The sequence below is a fragment of the Pipistrellus kuhlii genome, unplaced genomic scaffold (assembly GCF_014108245.1).
Source record: "Pipistrellus kuhlii isolate mPipKuh1 unplaced genomic scaffold, mPipKuh1.p scaffold_m20_p_2, whole genome shotgun sequence".
NCBI classification, from domain to species: Eukaryota; Metazoa; Chordata; class Mammalia; order Chiroptera; family Vespertilionidae; genus Pipistrellus; species Pipistrellus kuhlii.
The window spans coordinates 130,709,053-130,732,825 of NW_023425515.1; the positions used below are offsets into that span (position 1 = coordinate 130,709,053).

At 36.4% G+C, this 23,773-nt stretch overlaps 1 protein-coding gene across 9 annotated transcripts in view; it reads left to right on the top strand.

Moving 5' to 3' along the window:
* Positions 1 to 23,773, top strand: part of ZNF644 (zinc finger protein 644) — a 100,003-nt gene that overhangs the window by 70,756 nt on the left and 5,474 nt on the right. For 3 of the 9 annotated variants that reach the window (XM_036444280.2, XM_036444278.2, XM_045584358.1), the window contains 2 exons: positions 18 to 626; positions 2,355 to 2,477. The exons of 2 other annotated variants lie outside the window; for them this stretch is intronic. In XM_036444280.2, coding sequence (XP_036300173.1) covers positions 18 to 626; positions 2,355 to 2,477 — 732 coding nt within the window. Of the gene's footprint in view, positions 1 to 17; positions 627 to 2,354; positions 2,478 to 6,255; positions 6,408 to 14,465; positions 14,536 to 23,773 lie in introns of those variants that run through there. 4 more of the 9 variants (XM_036444282.1, XM_036444283.1, XM_036444281.2 and 1 more) reach the window with 4 other exon arrangements.

Below are 23,773 nucleotides of genomic sequence, written 5' to 3' on the forward strand. Positions count from 1 at the left end.
TAAAAAATTTTTTTTAGCTATAGAGAAGTCTGAAACCACTTCTGAACACACTTGTCAGCTCTGTGGAGGTTGGTTTGATACTAAAATTGGATTATCAAATCATGTTAGAGGTCACCTGAAGAGACTTGGAAAGACCAAATGGGATGCTCACAAATCTCCAATCTGTGTTCTGAATGAGATGATGCAAAATGAAGACAAATATGAAAAAATCTTAAAGGCATTGAACAGTCGTCGTATTATTCCCAGACCATTTGTAGCTCAAAAACTTGTATCAAGTGATGATGACTTTCTTTCTCAAAATGTTATACCTCTTGAAGCATACCATAATGGCCTAAAGACTGAAGCTTTATCAGTGTCTGCATCAGAGGAAGAAGGGCTGAGTTTCTTAAGTGAATATGATGAAAAAAAAACAGAACTGCCCAGTGGGAAAAGGAATCAGTCTCTTACATTGATAGAACTGCTTAAAAATAAAAGGATGGGGGAAGAAAGGAATTCTGCTGTCTTTCCTCAAAAGATCCATAATCAAACTGCAAGAAAGAGATTTGTTCAGAAATGTGTTCTTCCATTAAATGAAGATAGTTCGTTGATGTATCATCCACAAAAAATAGACTTGACTATGCACTCAGGTAAGAGGACATTTAAATTATCTTACATAATTTAAACAACTTACTTATGCTTATTTTATTGGAATATTTATAGAAAATACTGTCTTTGAATCTTCTCAAGCTGCTTTTTTTGCAGAGCAGAAATTAGTTATACTGTTACTTCTATAAAAATCATCAGTTGATGCTCACGAGTACTGAATTCTCTGTGCCTCATTTCTTGGTCAAAATGTAAGGTGAGAACAAAAGCCAAAACAAACAAAAAGCTGATTTATAAAAATAAAATTTGCTGGGTCTGGGGCATGTCTCTATGGATGGGAGGTTGACATTCAAAAGCATAACATTACCTAAAAGGCAAAACCTGTCATATTTTTTGCCAGTGATACAAAGTGAAAACAAAAACAAACTCTTTCAACTGAGTGGGTTGGTGTCTGTTGTGTGTTGTGATGAACTGAAAGAAACTTCTCCCTTTCCAGTTTCTCATTGTACCATGGGATAGTTTGGTTTTAGAGAGCTGTTGTATGGAACATTTGTTTGGGTCTTTCGTTTTTATAATCGTGTTCTTCTGGAACAGAACAGGTGGTTTAGTGTAGTGCTTGAGCACCAAGTATTTTGTACAATATATGTTGGCAAATGATGTGGTAGATAAAGTACCCAAACTTTATTTGGTATTGCTAAGTCTGGTTTAAGAAAAATTTTGTGTCTTTATAGGTTTCTTTTGGAGGTTAAGAATGTTGAAGATTAACTTAGTTTCATCATTTTAGCCTTGAGTTGAATATGTTAAGGTAAAAGTTGGTCAGTGGGTTAATACTGAATAAAATTACTGTATTGTTGATTTGTTTACTTTGGGCAGACATTAGGAATCCCAAATATTTGTAAGGCAGTTTAGATTTAAGGAAAGATTACCTTGCTCTGTAAGTGGTCTGAAAAATAGTTTATCTTGTATGGGCTTCTGTTAACTGTGTTAACCAAGTTGTAGTACACTTCAAAGAGATAAAGCATAATTGTGGCTATCATAATGTTGAAGATACCAATTGAAATGTGTTGGGAGAATGAGAGTTGTCTGAGAAATTAGGGATTTCTTATTGTTTCAACGTGTTTTCTTTCTTGTGATGTCTAAGATATTAGTTTGTTGATCATTTATTTAACACAATGAATTTAGCAAAAAACTTCGTATCATTAACTTCCAATATTGATTGCACAGAACAGTGAAAATAAAATGCCCTGAATAAAATATTGTGTCTAACCGCTATTCAGTGGTAGGTTTTACCACCTTTTTACCCAGTCTTCATCAGAAAGCCTAACTTAGTATTGAGCCTTTTATATGGTTTTGTGGGTAAAACACTTCAATTACCACTTTGTTAACTAAACTTTTTAATTTTTTTACATTGATAATGCTGTGAGCTTTGAAACTTCTCAACTCAACAATGCTGTCCAAATCACATGATTGTATTTTAGGTTTAGGAAATTATCTGCGTTAACACAGAAATTTGCAAGAAAGTGATAGTAGGTGTTAAGTCTAGAGAAATTCCAAGGTTCAAGGTACTTCTCTTCCACCTTTCCTAAGAGCATGGGTTGGCTCTAAATACTAACTACAAACTAATAATAATTAACTGAATCTCCTCTCCTTAAGCTAATTCAGAGAACGCTTTTTAAACCATCCATATTGTGCTACTTTTCTTCACACTTCTAGCTAAGAAAATTTCACTATTTGAAGTGAGAACTGGATTATAGTTTTCTTTTGAATGATAGGTATGCCTGTGAAGCTTAGAACATGTGTGCATTGCAATACGACGTTTACAAGTGCTGTTAGCCTGTCCAACCACTTACGCGCTTATGTACGAAAGAAGAGTGCTGGAGTTTTGACTGGTTCAGGTATGTTTGAACAGATAACACAGCAAGTCTGTTTGATAAATGAACTTTTTTTTTTTCCTCAACAGACTGGTGCTAATTTAGATGATATTTATGGCTTTCTTTGCTACGCAGCAGTTGAGTTTGAATACGCATTAATTTTTGGCAACTTGTAAACTGTTAGATATAAGTTTAAACAAGTTTTTTTCTTTTTTGGTGTTTTTTTTTTCTTTTGTTGTTTTTTGGTTTTGTTTTTTGGTTTTGTTTTTTGATTTTTGTTTTTGGCTCTTATTGACTTAGGGGAAAAATACCACCCAGTAGAGGGGTGGAATTTTGAGTATATGTTATTCCCATTGATCATTAAATTATACTACTTTTGACTCTTAAATTTATTTTTGTTAATAGATTCTTTTTGGTTAAAAAAAAAGATTGTAATTTTAGCTTGGGGAAATGTTCTATTAGATAAGAAATGAAACTTCAGCTATGTAGCTTGATTAGAAAACTAAGCAAAATAATGAGTTTTTGTTAGTCTATAGATAAAATCTTTAAAGGGGCAGGCCTTAGGAATGGCTCATATTAACAATTGAATAGATATTTCTTTTAATGCCTCTGCACTGTCTTTAGGAAAAATAAATATAGCTATCCACATAAATGTTAACATGCACATTTCTGTGTTATTTTTGGTTGATTAGCAGATACCTCTTCATATTGCTAGTTTGTGAAATTTTTATTAGCTTACTCATGTATAGTACTAATGCTTAACATTTCAAAATGTGTTGCTCTTTTCATTTGTCGTTTTTCAAGCTACTCTGCTATAGCAAACCCCATTTCTCCTACATCTAAAATATACTGCCTTTCCTAAATATATCTACATTAACCCTTTCACCTAAAATTCTCTTTCCAGTCTTACTTCTCTTGCTTTCTGCCTTCTAGTTGTTGTTTCCCAATTTTGTTTGTTTGTTCTTTTCATGTCTTCCTATGGCTTACATCCAGTGATTTACTACCAAAGAAAAACTTGTATTCATACTAGTTTCTTTCTTCTGCTGCTTTGCTTTGTCATTTGACTTGATATACAAATGACCAGAGATGATTGTTGACCATTTATATTAAAAGGAGGGAAATAGAGTTTTACTTCTACTGTGAGGTTTTAGTTTTTATTATATTACTCCTACCTTCATCAAGCTTGAACGGTGATTACAGACAGGAGAGGCAGGGAAGCAGTGAAAATAAAAGGCAGTAGAAACAGAAAATCATCTTTGTTATTATAATCACTAACTTTTATTGAAAACTTACTATTGTGCCTGGCAGGCACTATGCTAAGCAGCTTTTATATACATAACATTTATCTTTACAACCACAATGAATTGTATGTACTGTAATTCTCTCAGTTTTACCAGAAACACCAAAGCTTAGAGAACTTAAGCTTGTGTAGTTATTAATGGCAAATTTGAAATTTAAATCAAGGCTGACTTACTCTAGATCTTTGTTTTAATTATTGCTATCTACCACATATAGAATGAAAGTAATTGAAAATCCTAAAATAAAGTTGGGTTAAGGTGGGGAGCATTCTGGTGAGACTGAATAAACAAGAGTGTAATTAGTAAAAGCAAGGATCCAAAAAATGGTTAGGCCTGGATTAGATTTCAGAGGATTTTAGAAAATGTTCTATTCTGTCAATTCAAATACATTACTCAAATATTCACCAAGTCAGATGTATTAGTACAGATTTTTATAGTCCATTAAAAGATGCTTTTACCTCATGTGAAAATCTTGCAAAACATAGAAATAACTGCTTAAAAATAATTGATAGGAACTCTTCATTGACCAAGGGTGTATTCTAGTGAACATTCTATTGTCTAAAAATTTCATTAGTAGAAGAAAAAGTAATATAGGATGAATGGGAATACATTTCTTTGAGCTTCAGGAAAAAAAAAAAAAAGGCTAGTATCTTTAAAATATCATTAAATACTAACCAAAATGTTGGCAGTCCTAAGATAAAAAGAAGGGAAATGAAAAGCTGAAAAAAGTCTGGGATATTCCCACAGTCCATACTCACTTTTAAGAAAAATAAAAAAACTCAAACTTCATTTTCTTGGAAATTCTGAAACTTTTCCCCTGATTGTTAAAGTCTTCTTGACCAGTAGAGCTATATAGATGATGTCCTTGCTGCTTATTCATGCCAACTGAGAAGTTTTTTGAGAATCGACCTATGAACCAAGAGGCCCCCGTGCCCGGATTGTGGGCTTGATTCCTAGTAGGGGGTGTGCAGGAGGCAACCGATCAATGTCTCTCGTCAATGTTTCTATCCCTCTCCCTTCCTTTCTAAAATAAATAAAACCATTTAAAAAAAATAAAACATTTTTAAAAATATAACAAATCAGCTTCAATAATGATTTTGTTTTTTTAATAGAGAATATTCTCTATTATATTTAAACTTCACATTTCTATTCTCTTCCCCAATATCAGTTTCACTCATATAAAGTAGTAGTCCCAACTTATGGTCCTGGAGGGTTCCACCGGTTGTAATAAGGGAAGCTAGACAGAAGATGTCTTACAAGGGATTCATCAATTCATATGAGTAAAAAGCAGTATTTTTTAAGAATATGTACATAGTGTTTTGAGAAATAAAATACAAAATCATTTTTTAAAAAACCTTATCTTAATCCAATTATATCACAAAACTGGAACAATGTAAAAGGAAAATTGATAAGACTAAAACCTCCATAAGAATGTCTAGAATCTGAGTTCCTAGTTCAGTCTCCACTCATGTAGGTTTTAATTATGTGGCCTACCTTGAAGAAAAAGCTTAGATATACCTAGACTAAATGCTAAAGGCTGCTTGGTTACCTATGATAGAATAAAAAAATTTCTTAGAAGCCACCGGCTCTGGCCTGTTCTATGGGAACTGGAGGCTTTTGAGGAGGGAGGAATATTCTAGCTGGCCTGAATAGACTGAAAAGATGCCTCTGTGTTTCCCAAATAGTTATTTACTAATGACTCAAAAGCTTCTTTTGTGGGTTTGTGCTTGTTTTTTAACCCTTACCCAAGAATATTTTTTCTTTTGATTTTTTTTTTTTTAGAAATGTGAGAGAGACACATCAGTTGGTTGCCTCCGGCATGTGTCCTGACCCAGGGCCAGGGATCGAGCCTGCCCTTGACTGGGATTCAACCCCCTGACCCTTTGGTCCGCAGATCAACCCTCTAACCACTGCAAAACCAGGGTGACTCAAATACTTATTTTTAAAAAATATATATTTTATTGATTTCAGGGAGAGGAAGGAAGAGAGAGAGAGAGAGAAACATCAATGATGAGAGAGAATCATTCGTCGGCTGCCTATTGGAAATCAAGCCTGCAACCCGGGCATGTGCCCTGACCCGGAATCGAACCCTGACCTCCTGATTCCTGGGCGACACTCAGCTACTGAACCACATCTGTCAGGTTATTCAAACACTTATATGATAGTTCTCAATGTTGGGGGGAGTTATTGACCCCTTTTGAGAATTTTATAAAAGCCATGGTCCATCTCAGAAACATGCATTCATTCATTCATCCAAGGATAAAAATGTTTCTATATATAGACTTTGCATATTTTTTGAAGGTTCTCATTCAAGGACCCTTCCTCTGTGGAAAACTGAGAAAAGGGAAGAGCCAAAATGAAAATGAAGTGGAAAGAATACAGAACTGGAAATCGATTTTTCTTAAGAGTAAAAAGATACTTGAAATGCCAGAATTGTATAACATCAAAACTAACTTATATGATCACAAATACAAATTGAAATGTAACATTCTTCCCAATTTTAGTAAAAGGAAATGATGAAGAAAGTAGTAAAGCTTTGGAATTGAAGAGATGGAAGAGGTAGCCATTCTTGGGACAGAGTTAATTTGCCAAAAAAGAATAAAAACTTCACAGATTAAAAATTTTCCCAGAACTGACCCAGTTTATCATCCATTGGGTAGGTTCAATTAAATTGTTTAATTTCCATGTGCCTTCAATTGTGAATAATTCTTTATGAAGCTGTTTTACTTTTATTTTAAATGGATTTTTGTTTAAAAAGACTAATGCCAAATGTGTTGCTTTATATTCTGTATGGTAAATTCAAGGCATACTTGTAATTCAAAATTTATTCCAATTAATATAGACTGCACTATTGGTAGACTTCTTTTACAGGTTTTGTTGTCTGTAGATTGTTTTACATGCTCATACAAATTGGTTCCTGGTTAATTCCTTAGACAGTCTAATAACATTTAATTTTCATTAAAATTAGAAATTCCATATAGTTCATATTAAATACTTTTGGGCTTTTAACTATTGGCTTTTTTGTATTTAATATTTTAATTAAGTGATATTCTTTATATACTGGCAGTATTAAGAACACAATGTTTCTAAGTTATTAATGGAATGACCATACACACTGTTTTAGCCCAAGAATATTTTTTCCTTTATATTGGAATATATTATTCCAATCAAATAATAGTGCCTCTTTCATAAGTATCCTGGATTGGACAATAAATTATATGGTCACCCTGGTTATTAAAATTTCTAAAATATTTTAAATTATGTAAGGCAAAGTGTATTCTATCAACTTAATCTATAATCAGGAACTAAAAAAAACTGAGTTCAAAGTACAACAGGTGAAGAAAGGAGAGTAAAGTGTGTGTAGAGGGAATCTTATGAAAGAAAATATATCAGTAAGATGAATGCATGTTTGCACAATCTGTTATCTCTTTAAAAGAATAAAGAATAATAGTCATATTCAATATTTTTATTGGGACTCCATTTTACATCTTGACCCTTCATTACAAATTCAGTCATACATTCACTTACTCATTCACTCACCTCAATTGACTGTGATACACTCTAATATGTCCTATTTTATTCTTTTTCATTAAAAATTAATGGTGGTCATGACCCAATAAATTGATTTACTACCCACTAAGAAGTCACTTCCCAGAGATTGAAATCATTTCCCTTAAGTGACTTTTTTTAGGGACAGATACTAACTAGAATCAGTGTAGTAATAATTTTGAAGTCATAACACTTCTGTGGCAGCAAGTGAATTTTCTTTCCTCACAGAATTCAAATTTGTCTATATATCATCTTTTTAATCAAAGGCTGATCTTTTGGTATTTAAAGTAAATTATAAATTTCTATTTACATAATGTAAATATATATATATATATATATATATATATATATATATACACACACACACACACACACACACACACACAGGAATAGTTAGGGGAAGGGCTTTATTTCATTATTTTTAGAACACTTTCATGATAACATTTTGGAAGTAAATCATGATTTGCTTGCTATTTTCCAAAAAAGACTCAGCAACAATTTTCAATGAGAAAAAAAAAAAAAAGTAAAAGTTGGAGCTAGAGCCTTTCAGTTAATATACCACTAATGCAGTATATCTACATTCATTTTTTGGTAGAGTCAGTGTTTTGTTTTTCATACTGTTTTAAGGTTACATGTTACCTATAGGGTCTTTTGCTTATTTTCAACTATAATGACATAATTGGTCATAGAGAACGGCAACAAGTGCTAGTGAACATATAACACAGTGCCTGGTGCTAAGTTGCCTGTATAAGCCACCGGAAAAGTAATTCTTATATTATGGAAAGTGCTATAGGAACATTTTCTGCTTCGATGGAAAGAAGAAAAAATAGTATTGTGAAAGCTTCTCAAGGTACATTAAATTACTTGTCCTTTTTATGACTGTCTACGGTATCTTTTTAAATATTAATAAAATACTGCATTAAAAAAAATTACATGCTTAAATGAGTCATTTAACCCAGAACACTACAAGTGGAAAGTTTACATTGTGATTAAACTATAAGAATCAAACCAGCTTCTAGTTAAAGCAAAACACCTTGTATTGATAATTCCTTCAGACTAGGCTGTATGAGGAATATGTGATAAGTATGAAACATGCCCCTGTCATCAAAGAACTTAAAAACCTCATTGGTAACACATATAAAAGTATCAAAATTACAAAACTGCAAGTTAGGATACAGATAAATGGTATATTGGATATTAATGTTGTAGGAGTTAAAGGTATTTTAGCCCTTTTGAGGAAAGTTGGACTTAACGTTGTACTCTTTTCTTCCTTTTGCTTTTATTCTTTATCTCATTGTTAAATAGAGCCTAAAAAAGAAAAAGAAAAAAGAAAAAAACAACAACAAAAAACAGCCCTAACCGGTTTGGCTCAGTGGATAGAGAATCAGCCTGCCCACTGAAGGGTCCCAGGTTTGATTCCAGTCAAGGGCATGTACCTTGGTTGCAGGCACATCCCCACCCCAGTAGGGAGTGTGCAGGAGGCAGCTGAATCGATGTTTCTAACTCTCTATCCCTCTCCCTTCCTCTCTGTAAAAAAAAAAAAAAATCAATTTTATATATATATATACACACACACACACACACACACACAAACACTTTTTTTTTTTTTAATGCTAGTAGGTTCTTTTTCATTGTTTAAAATGAAAGAGAAATAAAACCAGTAGTCACAGAAAACTTTCATGCATTCAACAAAAAAAGTTATTGTACCGGAACCATGCTAGCTCTGAGGCTGTAATGACCTTACACACCAAGCTGCATAAAACAGTCACCATCCAGTGGGATAAATACAAGTGTTAAGATATACAATGTTTTAACTAGGCCCTGAACTTGAAGGATGAATAGTTTTAGGAAGAAGGGATAAGTATACCATTCCAGGTGTAGAAAAGAATATAATGTGGCACAGGTGATGAAATTTGGAGTTCAAGAGGTCCTGGAAGATTCAGTTACAGGTGTTTGGAAAAATGGGGATTTTGGAAATTAGGATGGATGCTTTGAATGTGTGCTTAAATTTTAGGACGTTATAAAACGATTTTTAAAAAATAGTGGGGGGAGATAAAAATAAGGAAATGAGATAGTCAATTTTGTATTTTAGAAAGCTATTCCTGATACAATGAAAGATAGGTTCCCATGTTTTCTTGGCTATAGCTTATCTCTGTTAGAACTGTTTTTTGCATTAAAGTGCATATCTGTATATATTTATCTGCATAGTAATGTATTATTTATTCAGGATCATCAAGGTAATGAATTGTTCAAGTTAAGTAAATTTTTCAGGTAATGGAAGACTAGTGTCAAATTTGATTTTGTCCTAACCATGTTGATGATAATGTTTCTAAAGTGTTGTTCTTATTTCTGCCTTGTGAAACAGTACACTGGATGTAATTTAATCATCACAGTATTTAGAGCCAACCTTATGGATACCAATTGTTTTATTATGCCAGCAAGATTGGACTATATGCCCATGTTACTAAAAAGTGACTCGCTGATTTATTCAGTTATTTGATGAGATTTTTTTCCAGCTCTTACTGTGGTATGTGTATTGTGCTAAATAGGGCACAGATAAATTGGATCTTACAATATAGTAGAAGCATATAGATACATAACTATTATACAGAACAAATTTTGCCTTTGGAGACATGTGCATGAAATACTGTGGAAGATGGGACAGAGGAAGTTACTTTCAACTAGACTAGGACCTAGCAAGGTTTTTGGAAGTCACATTTGATTTGGACCCCGAAGGGTCACTAATTGAAATGGAAATGGAGGTTTAGGGAGGGAATGAGTATACTTGTGGGAGGGAAAGCTTGGGACTATGTGGGAAGTTTATTGAAAATATCGGGTCTAGTAATAATTAATGTCGTTTTTAAACATTCGTTTAAAATCTTGCTTGGCGTTGACTTGTATTGACATAACCTTCAAACACGTGGTATCTACAGAACGTGTGAAGTGCAATTAACAAGTTTTGCTTGAAAAAGTTTGTGTTTGGTTTGGTTTTTGTTGCAAAACTAGGGCTAAGAAGATGGCGGATGAAGAGCATATTCGGCACTGCATGCTTTACGAGTTCCAATTAGGAAGAAAAGCAAGTGAGGCTGCAAAAAACATCTGTAGTGCTCTTGGTCAAGATGCAGTTAGCGCCAGAAAATGCCAGCGTTGTTTTGAGAAATTTCGCGAGGGAAATTTTTCGTTAGATGACAAGAGTGGTCGAGGCCCTGTGTCCAATTTTGATCAAGAAGCTCTTCAAGCTCTTTTGGTGCAAAATCCTCAAATTACCCAACAAGAGCTTGCGACAACTTTAAATTGTTCACAGAAAACAACTTCCAATCAATTGCGTGCACTTGGCAAAGTCCCAAAGTTTGGAAAATGGGTTCCTCATGAGTTGACCGACAACAACCGTAATCAAAGAGTCACAATTTGCAGTTCGCTCCTCTCTCGTCAAAACCGTTTGCCGTTTTTAGAGCAAATTGTTACCTGTTACCGGAGATGAACAATGGGTGCTGTATGTTAATTTGAAAAGGCGGCCTCAATGGTTGGACAAAAATGAGGCTCCGCAGCCCACGCCAAAACCTGACTTGCATGCGAAAAAAGTGATGTTGTGTGTTTGGTGGAATTTTAAAGGAATTCTTCATTATGAACTTTTACCATCTAACCAAACCATTACAAGTGCAGTGTATAGTGCCCAATTGGAAAGGTTAGCCCAAGCTTTAAGAGAAAAAGAACCCGCGCTGATTAATCAGAAGGGCGTAATTCTTCACCACGATAACGCACGACCGCATACTGCAAGAATCACTGCTGAAAAACTGCACCAGTTGGAATGGGAAGTTCTCCCTCAACCTGCATATTCTCCTGATATTGCCCCTTCCAATTACCATTTGTTTCGTTCTTTGTAAAACTTTCTTCTTGGAAAAAAATTTAATAATGAATAATGCCTCAAAAATGCATTGACCGAATTTTTTGCATCAAAATCACAAGAATTTTACAACAGAGGGATTAAAATGCTTCCTGAGCGTTGGGCACAAGTAGTAGAAAACAACGTCAACTATATTGTTGATTAAATTTTGTTGTATTGTTTAAATAAATTCGATTTAAAAAAGTATTAGAAAACGACATTAATTATTACTAGACCTAATACTAGGAAGTAGGAAATAAAGGAATGGAGGTAGACAGGTCAAGGACACAGAAAGTTAAAATGCTAATAATCTATGGTGTTGGAATTAATTTTGTCAGGGGCCAATAAAAATGTTTGTTGTTCAGCCGAGACCGGTTTGGCTCAATGGATGGAGCGTCTGCTTGGGGACTGAAGGGTCCCGGGTTCGATTCCGGTCAAGGGCATGTACCTTGGTTGCGGGCATATCCCCAGTGGGGGGTGTGCGAGAGGCAGCTGATCGATGACTCTCTCTCATCGATGTTTCTGGCTCTCTTTCTCTCTCCCTTCCTCTCTGTACAAAATCAATAAAATATATTTTTAAAAAAAATGTTTGTTCTGTTTTGTTTTTTTAAAGGTTCTACTTTTAAAGAATTTTTTTTTAATTTATAAAAAGGTAAAGGATTTGTTGGGGAAATGAAGAAATTGTAGGTGAGTTATGTTAGTAATCTAAACCAGGATAATGACAATAGGAGGCATAATAAATGTCTGGATGATGTGAAAGTAAAAGTAAGCAAAATTTGGCAGATTAATTAGAAGTAGAAGAAGAAGAAGAAGATAGAAATGGCTCAAAGTCTAAAATCTTGTTACTGGGAAGATGAATATTCCAGTAACAAGTTAATGCATCATCAGCTACCATGATATCTGGTAAGAGAAAGGCTTCATGGCCTCACAGGGGTTCATTTATCAACAATGCCTCATCAGCCTGTCCATCATAACAAAGCAAATCATCACACTTAGTGAATCAGTAAGTTGGTTTTTAGTTGAATGGAGCCTAAGATTTGTACCATGGTGGCATGTATTAATATTTTATGATGCCTAGTTTTGCTTTTCATTGGTTATAAAATTTAGGAATTCTATTTGACAGTCGTTTTTGACCAACATCTTATTTCCCATAAAGTATTAATTAGTTCCCTAGTATTCTTGTTGGTTCTGTCATTTCTTAAGTTTTGCTTTTTATATCTTGTTTTCATTTTTTAACAATAGACTTAACCTAGATTTTTATGTGTTTGGATTATTTTGCATAGTATCTAATAACTTTATATACTCAGCTGTAGTATTGTGTTTGCTATAATTTATATCCTTTTGTAAAAAATGATTTCTATTCTAACATTAATTTTTGGATGTTATTTATTATCTGGATTAAAATATAGTTAGGCCTGCCCAGCCAGTGTGGCTCAGTGGTTGAGCGTCGACTTATGAATCAGTTCACCATTTTATTCCTAGTCAGGGCACATACCCAGGTTGTGGGTTGTGGGCTCAAACCCCAGTGGGGGGCATACAAGATGCAACCAGTCAATGATTCTCTCTTCATCATTGATGTTTCTAACTTTACCTCTCTCTTCCTCTCTGAAATCAATAAAAATACTTTTAAAGAAAATATATAGTTCGGCTTTACAGCAACAAGACATTTTCATGGCCTGAACTAACTTCTAAGTAATCTGCTTATGTAAATAATAAAAAAATACACAGTTGTTCTCTTTTGGATGTTAAAGCAAGAAGATGGCTTGGTGAAGACTGGTGGTCCCTCACTTATCTAAGAAGTGGTAAAGTAGGATTTACTATTTCTTTCTTGTGTCTGCAGTCTGAGGAATAAGGTTAAATCTTGGTATACAATGTTTAGAACATCTGTTTAATTGTGGCCTTAGCTGGAATTTATTTCAGACAGAAGACACCTGTTCAGCATCATGTTTGATTATAGATTGAATTTTGGCTGGAATGTGTAAAGTACTTCAAAATTATAAAAAGCCAAATCAGATCTATGTTTTATTTGTAAGTGCCGTGAGCCCCCCTATCTAAGTTGAATGTGACTATATTAAAAATAACAGATATTTAAAAATAAGTTTTTCTTAACTAATTTTGTAATCAGGAACAATTATTTAATCACTCCTACTAAATATGGAAGGATATTTTGGGAATACTGAGACTTTGAGAAGGCAGGGAACATGATTATATTGTTAATAGAGAGTCTCTCCAATTGGAAGGGGCTCATCCTGCCTGGGCTCTTGTCACTTTTGCGAGAGGATTCAGAGGAGTCACAGAAGGCAGTGTTGAAGTAAAGCAAACCAATATGTTAAGAAGGCAAAACAAGCAAATTTATTAAGTATACATTTGGCATATAGCACAAGCAGGCAACTCAGCTAATCTGAGTGGCCCATGTTGGGGGTTCAAGGGTTTTATACTTCTCCCCTATAGGTTTCAAGGTTCACCTGCCAGATACCTGAGAAACAGACTAGATTTCAAGGTCCCCCTTTTACATTGTTGTGGCTTTTCCCAGAATTTATGAGAACACCTGGCGATTTTATCTTGGCAACTCCCAAGACTGCTAACTTTTTTGTTCGGTGGGTGAGATAAACTTCCCCCCCTTTCCTTCCTCCATCTTTAGCAGCTATCTACCCTAACATATTCAGGTAATTCTAAACAAAAGTGATTTAAAGCAGATTTGTCTTTATGTATTTAATATTTATGGCAATTTATGCCAATATTTATGGCAATTTTAGATGTGTCTTAGAAAAGTGTTTGATATTGATAAGTGCCTATTTTGCTTAATAAAACACCATAGAAGTAATACATTTATTATCCTGACCAGTTAAGCAACATGTAGCTGGGGTATGGTTAGCTTTTGGCTTTTGGCAAGCTGGAAAAATAGTCTGCCTCCAATTTCTGTTGATAAAAATGTAAGATAAATAAAGTATCATATTTATGTTTAACTTTTCCTTTCACATCTTGAAAATACTTAAAATATTCTTTTACTTGTCATTCCCTCTACTTTGAATTAATGGAAGCTTCTACAAATTGAATGTACTTTTTCTTCACCCTGGGAGACCCAAATTTAGATAAAGGCTTACCTTCATTTATTTTAACTTTCTCTGAACCAAGCATATGAGGCTATTGCTATCCTTATTACAACCTCTTACTTTATAGGACAATCTCAAGCTATCTGTTTCTTCTAGACTAATGTTGTTAAGCCGTAAACCTCATAGTTAAGGCAAAGGAAATCTGCTTTTCAAATATTTTGTATTTCATTCTATTCCAAGTAAAATGTTAAACCATTCAAGATCTAATTTACTTTACCATGATTGCTCTTTGATTCTAGGTTAGTGATTTTATTTTATCTTTTAGTTTTTGAGAATACAAACTAAAAATCAATGAAAAAAAGAGTATTGAAAAATATCCAATTTTGGAGTGGAAATATCAAGGCAAAATATTGGTGAAATATACTTCTGAGGTTACTAATTGTGTGTGTGTGTGTGTGTGTGTGTGTGTGTGTGTGTGTGTGTTAGAGGCCCTGTTCATGAATTCGTGCATGGTGGGATCCAGCCATCCTGGCCAGGGAGAGAAGACATGGGGCAGTTGGCCAACCTGCCTGCTGGTCAAGGGGACAATTTGCATATTAGCCTTTTATTATATAGGATATACACTGAGTGGCCAGATTATTATGCATTCAGAGATCATAATAATCTGGCCACTTAGTGTATATGCCTAATTATAACTGGAACGGAACATTGCTTTTCATAGTAATAAACCAGTTAAACTGCTTAATATGTACATTTTTTATTATGGCAATATATAGCTAGAAGTAAAGAATTGGTATTGGTAGTAGGGAAGTCTTTTACAATTTTAATGGATGTAGAGAGTGAAATTTAACAGTTCTTAATTGTTGTTGGTTTTCCTCTATAAAATGCTGATTCTAGGTACCTATTCACTTGGTGCCACCAACTGATTTGTTGCTTGCATTTTGCTCAAAAGTCTCTATTTGTAGGAGATATTTTTTTCTCTATGAGGAATATGAAAAATATACTCTGGTTAATCTCTGGTGATGAAAATTACCTGATATGTGTGATATTCAGGTGATAGCCAGGTAATCTTCAAGTTGGGCATAGAAACTTTTCTGTTAATTAGTTTAAAGTAAATTTTATTCTGCTTGTTCAGAGGCAATATTATGAGTTGTTTATGGTTTCAGAGATTGAGGTGTCTTCGATACAATATTTCTTTTGAAAACAAATTTCCGTCTCTTTTGTGATTTTGTAAATATTACATCAGTTATGCTTCATGCATTATTACACCATCAGGTGTATGTAATGTCTAATTCATTTCCAATAAATACAATGCTATAATTAACAACAACAAAAAAGAGATACAGAAGTGGAACAAAGAGCTGGCTGCTTTTCTCATTTAGGTTGGTGGATACTCAATATCCAGAATCCTAATATATAAAAACCCTGGGTCATAGTGTCTAATAATGACCGAGGCTGGACCAACTGGAAGTCAGTCCTGCAGTCAGTGCTGGGTTGCCATGGCAACGCAGTGCTGGCTGCTTCTGCTGCAGACGTGCCCCAGCACTGACTGTTGAGGGGGCTGTGAATCAGGACTAGAGAGAGGCCTGAAGAGAGAAGCAGGGACTGATCCGTTGCCTCTGTGGCAGCTTTTGATTAGCACTTCTCTCTCTCCCTCTCTCCCAGTCTGGCCAGCAGCTGTGCCTCCATTTCTCTCCAGGCCTCGATTGGGGCTGCTGATCAGCCCCACCTTTCTGATCAGACCCCATTGATAGGCCCAGAGATGCTGACTGGCATAGAAACCAACCAATCAGAACCAAATCTGGGTCAATGTGAGGAGCCAATGGCTGCCTCGGAGGTAGAGCTTTTGACACTGACTGGCATAGAAACTGACTAATCAGAACCAAATTGGCCTGCAGAGGAGGGCAGTTGGAGGCAAGATCAGGCTGGCAGGGGAGGGCTGTTGGAGGTGAGATCAGGCCAGCAGGGGAGGACAGTTGGGGGCAACCAGGCCTGTAGGGTGGGCAGTTGGGGGCAAGATCAGGCTGGCAGGGGCAGTTAGGGGTGATCAGGCAGATAGGCACATGAGTGGTTAGGAGCCAGTGGTCCTGAGAAATCTTGCCTAAACTGGTAGTCGGACATTCCCCAAGGGGTCCCTGATTGGAAAGGGTGAGGGCTGGGCTGAGGGAATCCCCCCACCTCCATGCACAAATTTAGTACTAGGCCACTAATTGCCTTCATAATTTGCCAGATCCAGTACAAAGTGAAAATGTAGCACCCTGTTCAAAGCATTAAACGAAGTGTAGGACCCGATGCACCATACCCCACAAAATGTGTCTTTCAGGCACTTTATGCAAAGACAAAAGTATACACTGAAGAAATAAGAATTTACCTTTTCAACCAATGGCTTTTCCTACCTCCATTTTTGTGTTACACAAACTCACGTTTCTTAACCACCCCCAAATCCATGCCTCTTTTTTTTTTTTTTTTTTCATGCTTTATCAGTTGAGGCTGAGAGAAAGAAAATGCTATTTGCATAGTCTTTTGTACGTTAGGGACTTATGAACCTTGAATAATGAATGGCACCAACTAGATTTGTTTATTTGTCCATATCACACTGTGTACCCCTTGGGGCTATGCATCCTCTTTCCTTCTCGATCGCTGCCACTACCACCACCAGCTTGTTAATGGTGGTGGAATGATGGCTTACCTATCTATGTCATTTTTATCCCTACTTTTTCCTACAATCAGGGCTGGGGAGGGACACGGGAGGTTGGCCAGCTGGGGAGGGACTGTGGGAGGGCTCGAGGGTATGTCCAGATCCAGTGCAAAGTGAAAATGTAGCATTCTGTGTTCAAAAACTATTTATAGCTGCTATTTTCTGCCCACCTTATATAGGCAGATTAGATGAAGAAGAAATGTTCTTCTCTCTCACTAGGGCTACTTTATGTCTCTTATTTTGGATATATGAAATCTGACCGTTATATTAACTTTCAGTTTACCCCAGAGAAGCCAACAGTTAGGAACAAAACAGATGAAATGGAGGCTTTTAACTAAATGGACAGGGGAGGATGATTATAAGTAAGAATATTTAGTGGTGAATGTTAATTTAGTTATGATGTGCTTTTTTACAACAGGTGTTTTTAAGAAATGAATCCTCATTCTTTCAGATCATTGTGTAGTGAATTAAAAAGAAAATGAAATTTATTGAAACAGTTATACTATATAATAAAACCCTAATATGCTAAGTGTCTGGTCGGCTGTTCAACCAACCAAAGCATAATATGCTAATGATATCCTAAGGCCTCTCAACCGCTCGCTATGACATTCACTGACAACCAAGGGAAGACAGTCGACCAGTAGGTTAGCTTGCTGCTGGGGTCTGGCCGATTGGGACTGAGCAAGACAGACTGGACACACCCTAGAGCCCTCCCATAGTCCCTCCCCAACTGGCCAACCACCCGTGTCTCTCCCCAGCCCTGATTGTGCACTGGTGGGGTCCCTCGGCCTAGCCTATGCACTCTAACAATCCAGGACCCCTCAGGGGATGATGGAGAGCTGGTTTCGGCCTGATGGCAGAATAACCGGTCACTATGATGCGCACTGACCACCAGGGTGCAGAAGCTCAACATAGGAGCTGCCTCCAGGTGGTCAGTTCACTCCCAGAGGGAGCGCTGCTTAGCCAGAAGCCAAACTCATGGTTAGCAAGCACAGCAGTAGTCGCAGGAGCCTCTCCCGCCTCTGTGGTAGCACTATTGATGTCCAACAGTACAGGCTAGGCTGAGGGGACCCCTGCCCCCAAGTGCACAAATTTCGTGCAGTGGGCCTCTAGTTGTATATAATGGGCAGAAAGGTGGAAAGGGCAAAGGGTTTAATGTTTAAAAGAAAAAAAAAGCCCAAAGTAAGTTATTTTTCTTCTGTTTATAAAACTAAAATAATATCTCAGAAAACAATCCTAAATTTATATCTGTATTATTTATTGGTTTGCTTTTCACTGATCCAGTTTAATGCTTTAAACACATACATGTTGTTGTTGTATTTTGTAGCATAGCAATATAGTGTTTTATTGAGGACTTACAAGTCTGTTGTATTTCCCTCTCATCCTTACTAATCAAAATAGCTTACATCCTAAAACTTTTTGTATACTGTACAGCTCAATTCATTCTTCTTACAAGTAAAATATTTCTAGTAGAACAGTAGCAGTTTTAATCCTTTATAAATCAGATAACTGCAATACACACATACACATACTAGAGGCCAAGTGCACAAAATTTTTGCTCAGGGGGAGATTGTCCCTCAGCCCAGCCTGCATCCTCTCCAGTCTGGGACATCCCCCTCACAATCCAGGACTGCTGGCTCCCAACTGCTCACCTGCCTGCCTTCCTGATTGCCCCTAACCGCTTCTGCCTGCCAGCCTGATCATCCCCTAACCACTCCCATGCCAGCCTGATTTGATGTCTAACTGTTCCCCTACCAGCATGTTTGCCTCCCAATTGCCCTCCCTTGCTTGCCTGATCACCCACAACTGCCCTCCCTTGCAGGCCTGGTCCCTCCCAACTGCCCTCACCTGCTGGCCATCTTGTAGTGGCCATCTTGTGACCACATCAGGGCAGGATCTTTGACCACATGGGGGCAGTCATCTTGTGTGTTGGGGTGATGGTCAATCTGCATATTACTCTTTTATTAGATAGGATAGAGGCCTGGTGCATGGGTAGGGGCCAGCTGGTTTGCCCTGAAGGGTGTCCCGGATCAGGGTGGGGGTGCCCTTGAGATGTGGGGTGGCCTGGACGAGAGGGGCCTGTGGTGGTTTGCAGGCCAGCCATGCCCCCCGGCGACCCAAGCAGAGGCCCTGGTATCTGGGATTTATTTACCTTCTACAATTGAAACTTTGTAGCCTTGAGTGGAGGCTTAGGCCTGCAAGGGCAGGCGGAAAGCTTGGCTTCTTCCATTGCCTGGGAAACCCAAGCCTCAGTCCTGCTCTCTATGGCCACAGCCATCTTGGTTTGGGTTAATTTGGATACTCACTCTGATTTGGCTGGTGGGTGTAGTGGAGGTATGGTCAATTTGCATATTATTCTTTTGTTATATAAGATATATATTATATAACACATTTTTAATGATTCCAGAGAGAAGATATAGAAACATTAACAAGTAGAAAGAATCATTGATTGGCTGCCTCCTGAATGCCCTCTACTGAGAATCAAACCATGACCGCCTGGTACATAGATTGATGTTCAACTACTTACTTAAATCCGCCAGGCTGCAGTATTTTATTTTTATTTTATTTTTGTATAGTCTTCTAGTTAAAATTGATCACTTAAACATTTTCTGTTATCCTGAATAGGAACCTTAGGAATGTTTGAGTGACTGAGTTTGTTTCTTTATTTAAAAAAAAAAAAAAAAAAAAAAAAAAAAAGTTATACTTCTGGAGAGGAAAATTAAGATTTTCTAAAAATAATGGAGTATTTTTTGTAAATTTCAGTACAAAAACAATGTTAGATTTAAAATTCTTCAAGAGGAAAATGGTATGTATATGTTTTGTTGGGGGGGGGTGGTTGACACTAACAAGTACAAATAAAGGCTTTGTATAAAGTTATCTATTTGGCAGATTGTTAACAACTTTTTAAACCTTTGACTATTTATCACAAATATTGATGAGCCCCATTATACTAAAGCTACTGTTAGTGATGTTCTTTTTTTTTTAAATGCTGTAGTGACTCCTGATATTCAGTCCAGAATGAAACTGCTTTTCGCTCTAGATATAATAAAATCTGTTAAATTAGAACATTTGTGTTCTAGACATATTTGTACATCATCTTTTCATTTAATGGAACATACTGTGTAAATCATATTTTTCCTATAGAAAATAACATATAGGTGTCCCATTTGTGTTCACATTAATATGTTAAATACTCAAAATTTTTTTACAAAAATGTTTTTCTAAATTATTTAGGCAGTATTGCAAGGATAAAGGTTGAATATTGGTATTACAAAAAATTGTTCTTTTAAAATATATTTGTTTTAAAATCAGAAATGAAAGAGGTGAAATAACAACAGACCCCAACGAAATACAACGGATTGTTACAAAATACTACGAACAACTCTATTCCAACAAACTGAACAACCTGGAGGAAATGGACATATTCCTAGAAAAATACAAACTTCCAAAACTCGATCAGGAAGAATCTAAAAATCTCAATAGACCAGTGACTTGGGAAGAAATTGAAACAGTCATCAGAAAGCTTCCAGCAAACAAAAGCCCAGGGCCAGATGGCTTCACAGGAGAGTTTTACCAAACATTCAAGGAAGAACTAAAACCTATCCTCCTCAGACTTTTCCAAAAAATCCAAGAGGAAGGAACACTTCCAAACTCCTTCTATGAAGCCAGCATCACCCTAATACCAAAACCAGATAAAGACAACTCAATGAAAGAGAATTACAGGCCAATATCCCTCATGAACATAGATGCCAAAATCCTCAACAAAATCCTAGCAAATCGGCTCCAGCAGAGCATCACAAAGATCATACACCATGACCAAGTAGGATTTATTCCAGGAATGCAAGGATGGTACAATATCCGCAAATCAATAAACGTGATACATCACATAAACAAATTGAAAGATAAAAATCATATAGTCATATCAATTGATGCAGAAAAAGCATTCGATAAAATCCAACACCCTTTCCTGATAAAAACTCTTAACAAAGTGGGAGTACAAGGATCATACCTCAACATAATAAAAGCTATATATGATAAACCCACAGCCAACATTATACTCAATGGGCAAAAACTAAAACCATTCCCTCTAAGAACAGGAACAAGACAGGGATGCCCACTTTCGCCACTCCTGTTTGACATAGTACTGGAAGTACTAGCCATTGCAATTAGACAAGAGGACGAAATAAAAGGCATCCAAATTGGAAAAGAAGAAGTAAAGTTATCCTTATTTGCAGATGACATGATATTGTACATAAAGAACCCAAAAGACTCCATTAAGAAACTAATTGACTTAATAAATGAATTTGGCAATGTAGCAGGATACAAAATTAACGCCAAGAAATCCATGGCATTTCTATACACCAACAGTGAAACTACAGAAACAGAGACTAAAAAAGCAATTCCATTTACCATCGCACCAAAAAAATTAAGATACCTAGGAATAAATTTAACTAAGGAAGTAAAGGATCTATATGCAGAAAATTACACGACACTGAAAAAAGAGATAGAGGATGATGTAAGGAGATGGAAGAACATACCATGTTCATGGATTGGTAGAATCAACATCATCAAAATGTCCATACTTCCTAAAGCAATCTATAGGTTCAATGCACTCCCCATTAAAATACCAAGGGCATATTTCACTGACCTAGAAAGAACTCTCCAACAGTTCATTTGGAACAATAAAAGACCCCGAATAGCCACAGCAATCCTGAGAAAGAAGGGTAAAGTAGGAGGGATCTCAATACCGGACTTCAAACTGTATTACAAAGCCACTGTTCTCAAAACAGCCTGGTACTGGCACAAGAACAGACATATAGATCAATGGAATAGAATCGAGAACCCAGATATCAACCCAAATCAATATGCTCAATTAATATTTGACAAAGGAGGAAAGAATATACAATGGAGTCAAGACAGTTTCTTCAATAAATGGTGTTGGGAAAATTGGGTAGACACATGCAAAAGAATGAAACTAGATCACCAACTTACACCATACACAAAAATAAACTCAAAATGGATACAGGACTTAAACATCAGACGGGAAACCATAAAAATACTAGAAGCATCTTCAGGCAGCAAAATCTCAGACGTATGCCAAAAGAACTTCTTCACTGATACTGCCCCTAGGGCAATGGAAGCTAAAGAGAAAATAAACAAATGGGACTACATCAAAATAAAAAGCTTTTTTACAGCAAAAGAAACCATCAACAAAACAACAAGAAAGCCCACGGTGTGGGAGAACATATTTGCAAATAACACCACTGACAAAGGTTTAATCTCTAACATCTACAGACAGCTGATACAACTAAATAAAAGGAAGATGAATGATCCAATTAAGAAATGGGCAAGGGACCTAAATAGAATATTTTCAAAAGAAGACAGAAGGAAGGCCAAAAGGCACATGAAAACATGCTCAAAGTCACTAATTATACGAGAGATGCAAATCAAAACAACAATGCGGTACCATCTCACACCTGTCAGAATGGCCAACATCAACAAATCGACAAACGACAAGTGTTGGCGAGGTTGCGGAGAAAAAGGAACCCTCGTGCACTGCTGGTGGGAATGCAGACTGGTGCAACCACTGTGGAGAACAGTGTGGAGTTTCCTCAAAAAACTGAAAATGGAACTCCCATTTGACCCAGTAATCCCACTCCTAGGAATATATCCCAAGAAACTAGAAACACCAATCAGAAAGGATATATGCACCCCTATGTTCATAGCAGCACAATCTACAATAGCCAGAATTTGGAAACAGCCTAGGTGCCCGTCAGCAGATGATTGGATCAAAAAACTATGGTACATCTACACAATGGAATACTATGCCGCCATAAAGAAGAAGGAATTCTCATCATTTGCAGCAACCTGGATGGAATTGGAGAACATCATGCTGAGTGAAATAAGCCAATCAATGAAAGAGAAACACCACATGACCTCACTCATTTGTGGATAATAAAGAGCATTATAAACTGATGAACCAAAAGATAGATATAGAGACAGTAAAGCAACAAGCAGATTGTCAAATTACAGCGGGGAGGGGAGGAGGATCTGGGGGAGATAATAGATCAACCGAAGGACTTGTATACATGCATATAAGTACAACCAATGGACATAAAACTATGGGGAGGGAGGGGCGATGGGGGAGGGAGGGAGGGGGGCAAAAAAAAATCATTAAAATATGTAAAAAATAAATAAATAAATAAATTAAAAAAAAAAAAAAAAAAAAAAAAAGAGAAAGATACAAATTGACTGTACCTCTGTGATGCCCACCAGCCAAGCAGGAGTATACAAATTAACCCAACAAAATGGTGGGTTAATTTGCATATGCAGGCATGAAGTAAAGACTGAAGACTGAAGGCTCTGCTGCGGCCAGAACCAAGCCCAAAGGCTGAAGGCTTGATTCTACTGCGGCCCAGGTCCTGGGTGCCAGAGGAAAACCGGTGCTGGCAGCAGGGTAAGGAAGGCCTATTACATGAATCTTTGTGCAATGGGCCTCTAGTCTTATTTATAAAATGGAATAACAATATCATAGGACTGTTACAAAGATTAGAGCTCTTGGAATAGCATTTGGCACACAGTAAGCATTGTGCTTGTTGTGTTAGTTTATGTATGTGTGTATGTGTGTGTGTGCACGTGCACTATTACTACAAATAAATTGGTTTAAAATATAAAATATATTTGTTTTACTTTCTAAATAAAGTGACATTGGAGAGGGTGCAGACTTGGCTAGGGTGACACATACCCCCCTGTACGAATTTCATGCACCAGGCCTGTAGTTTAAGTATATTTTCAAGAATTCCCAATGTATGTGATTCTCTAAAATGATAATGGAGATA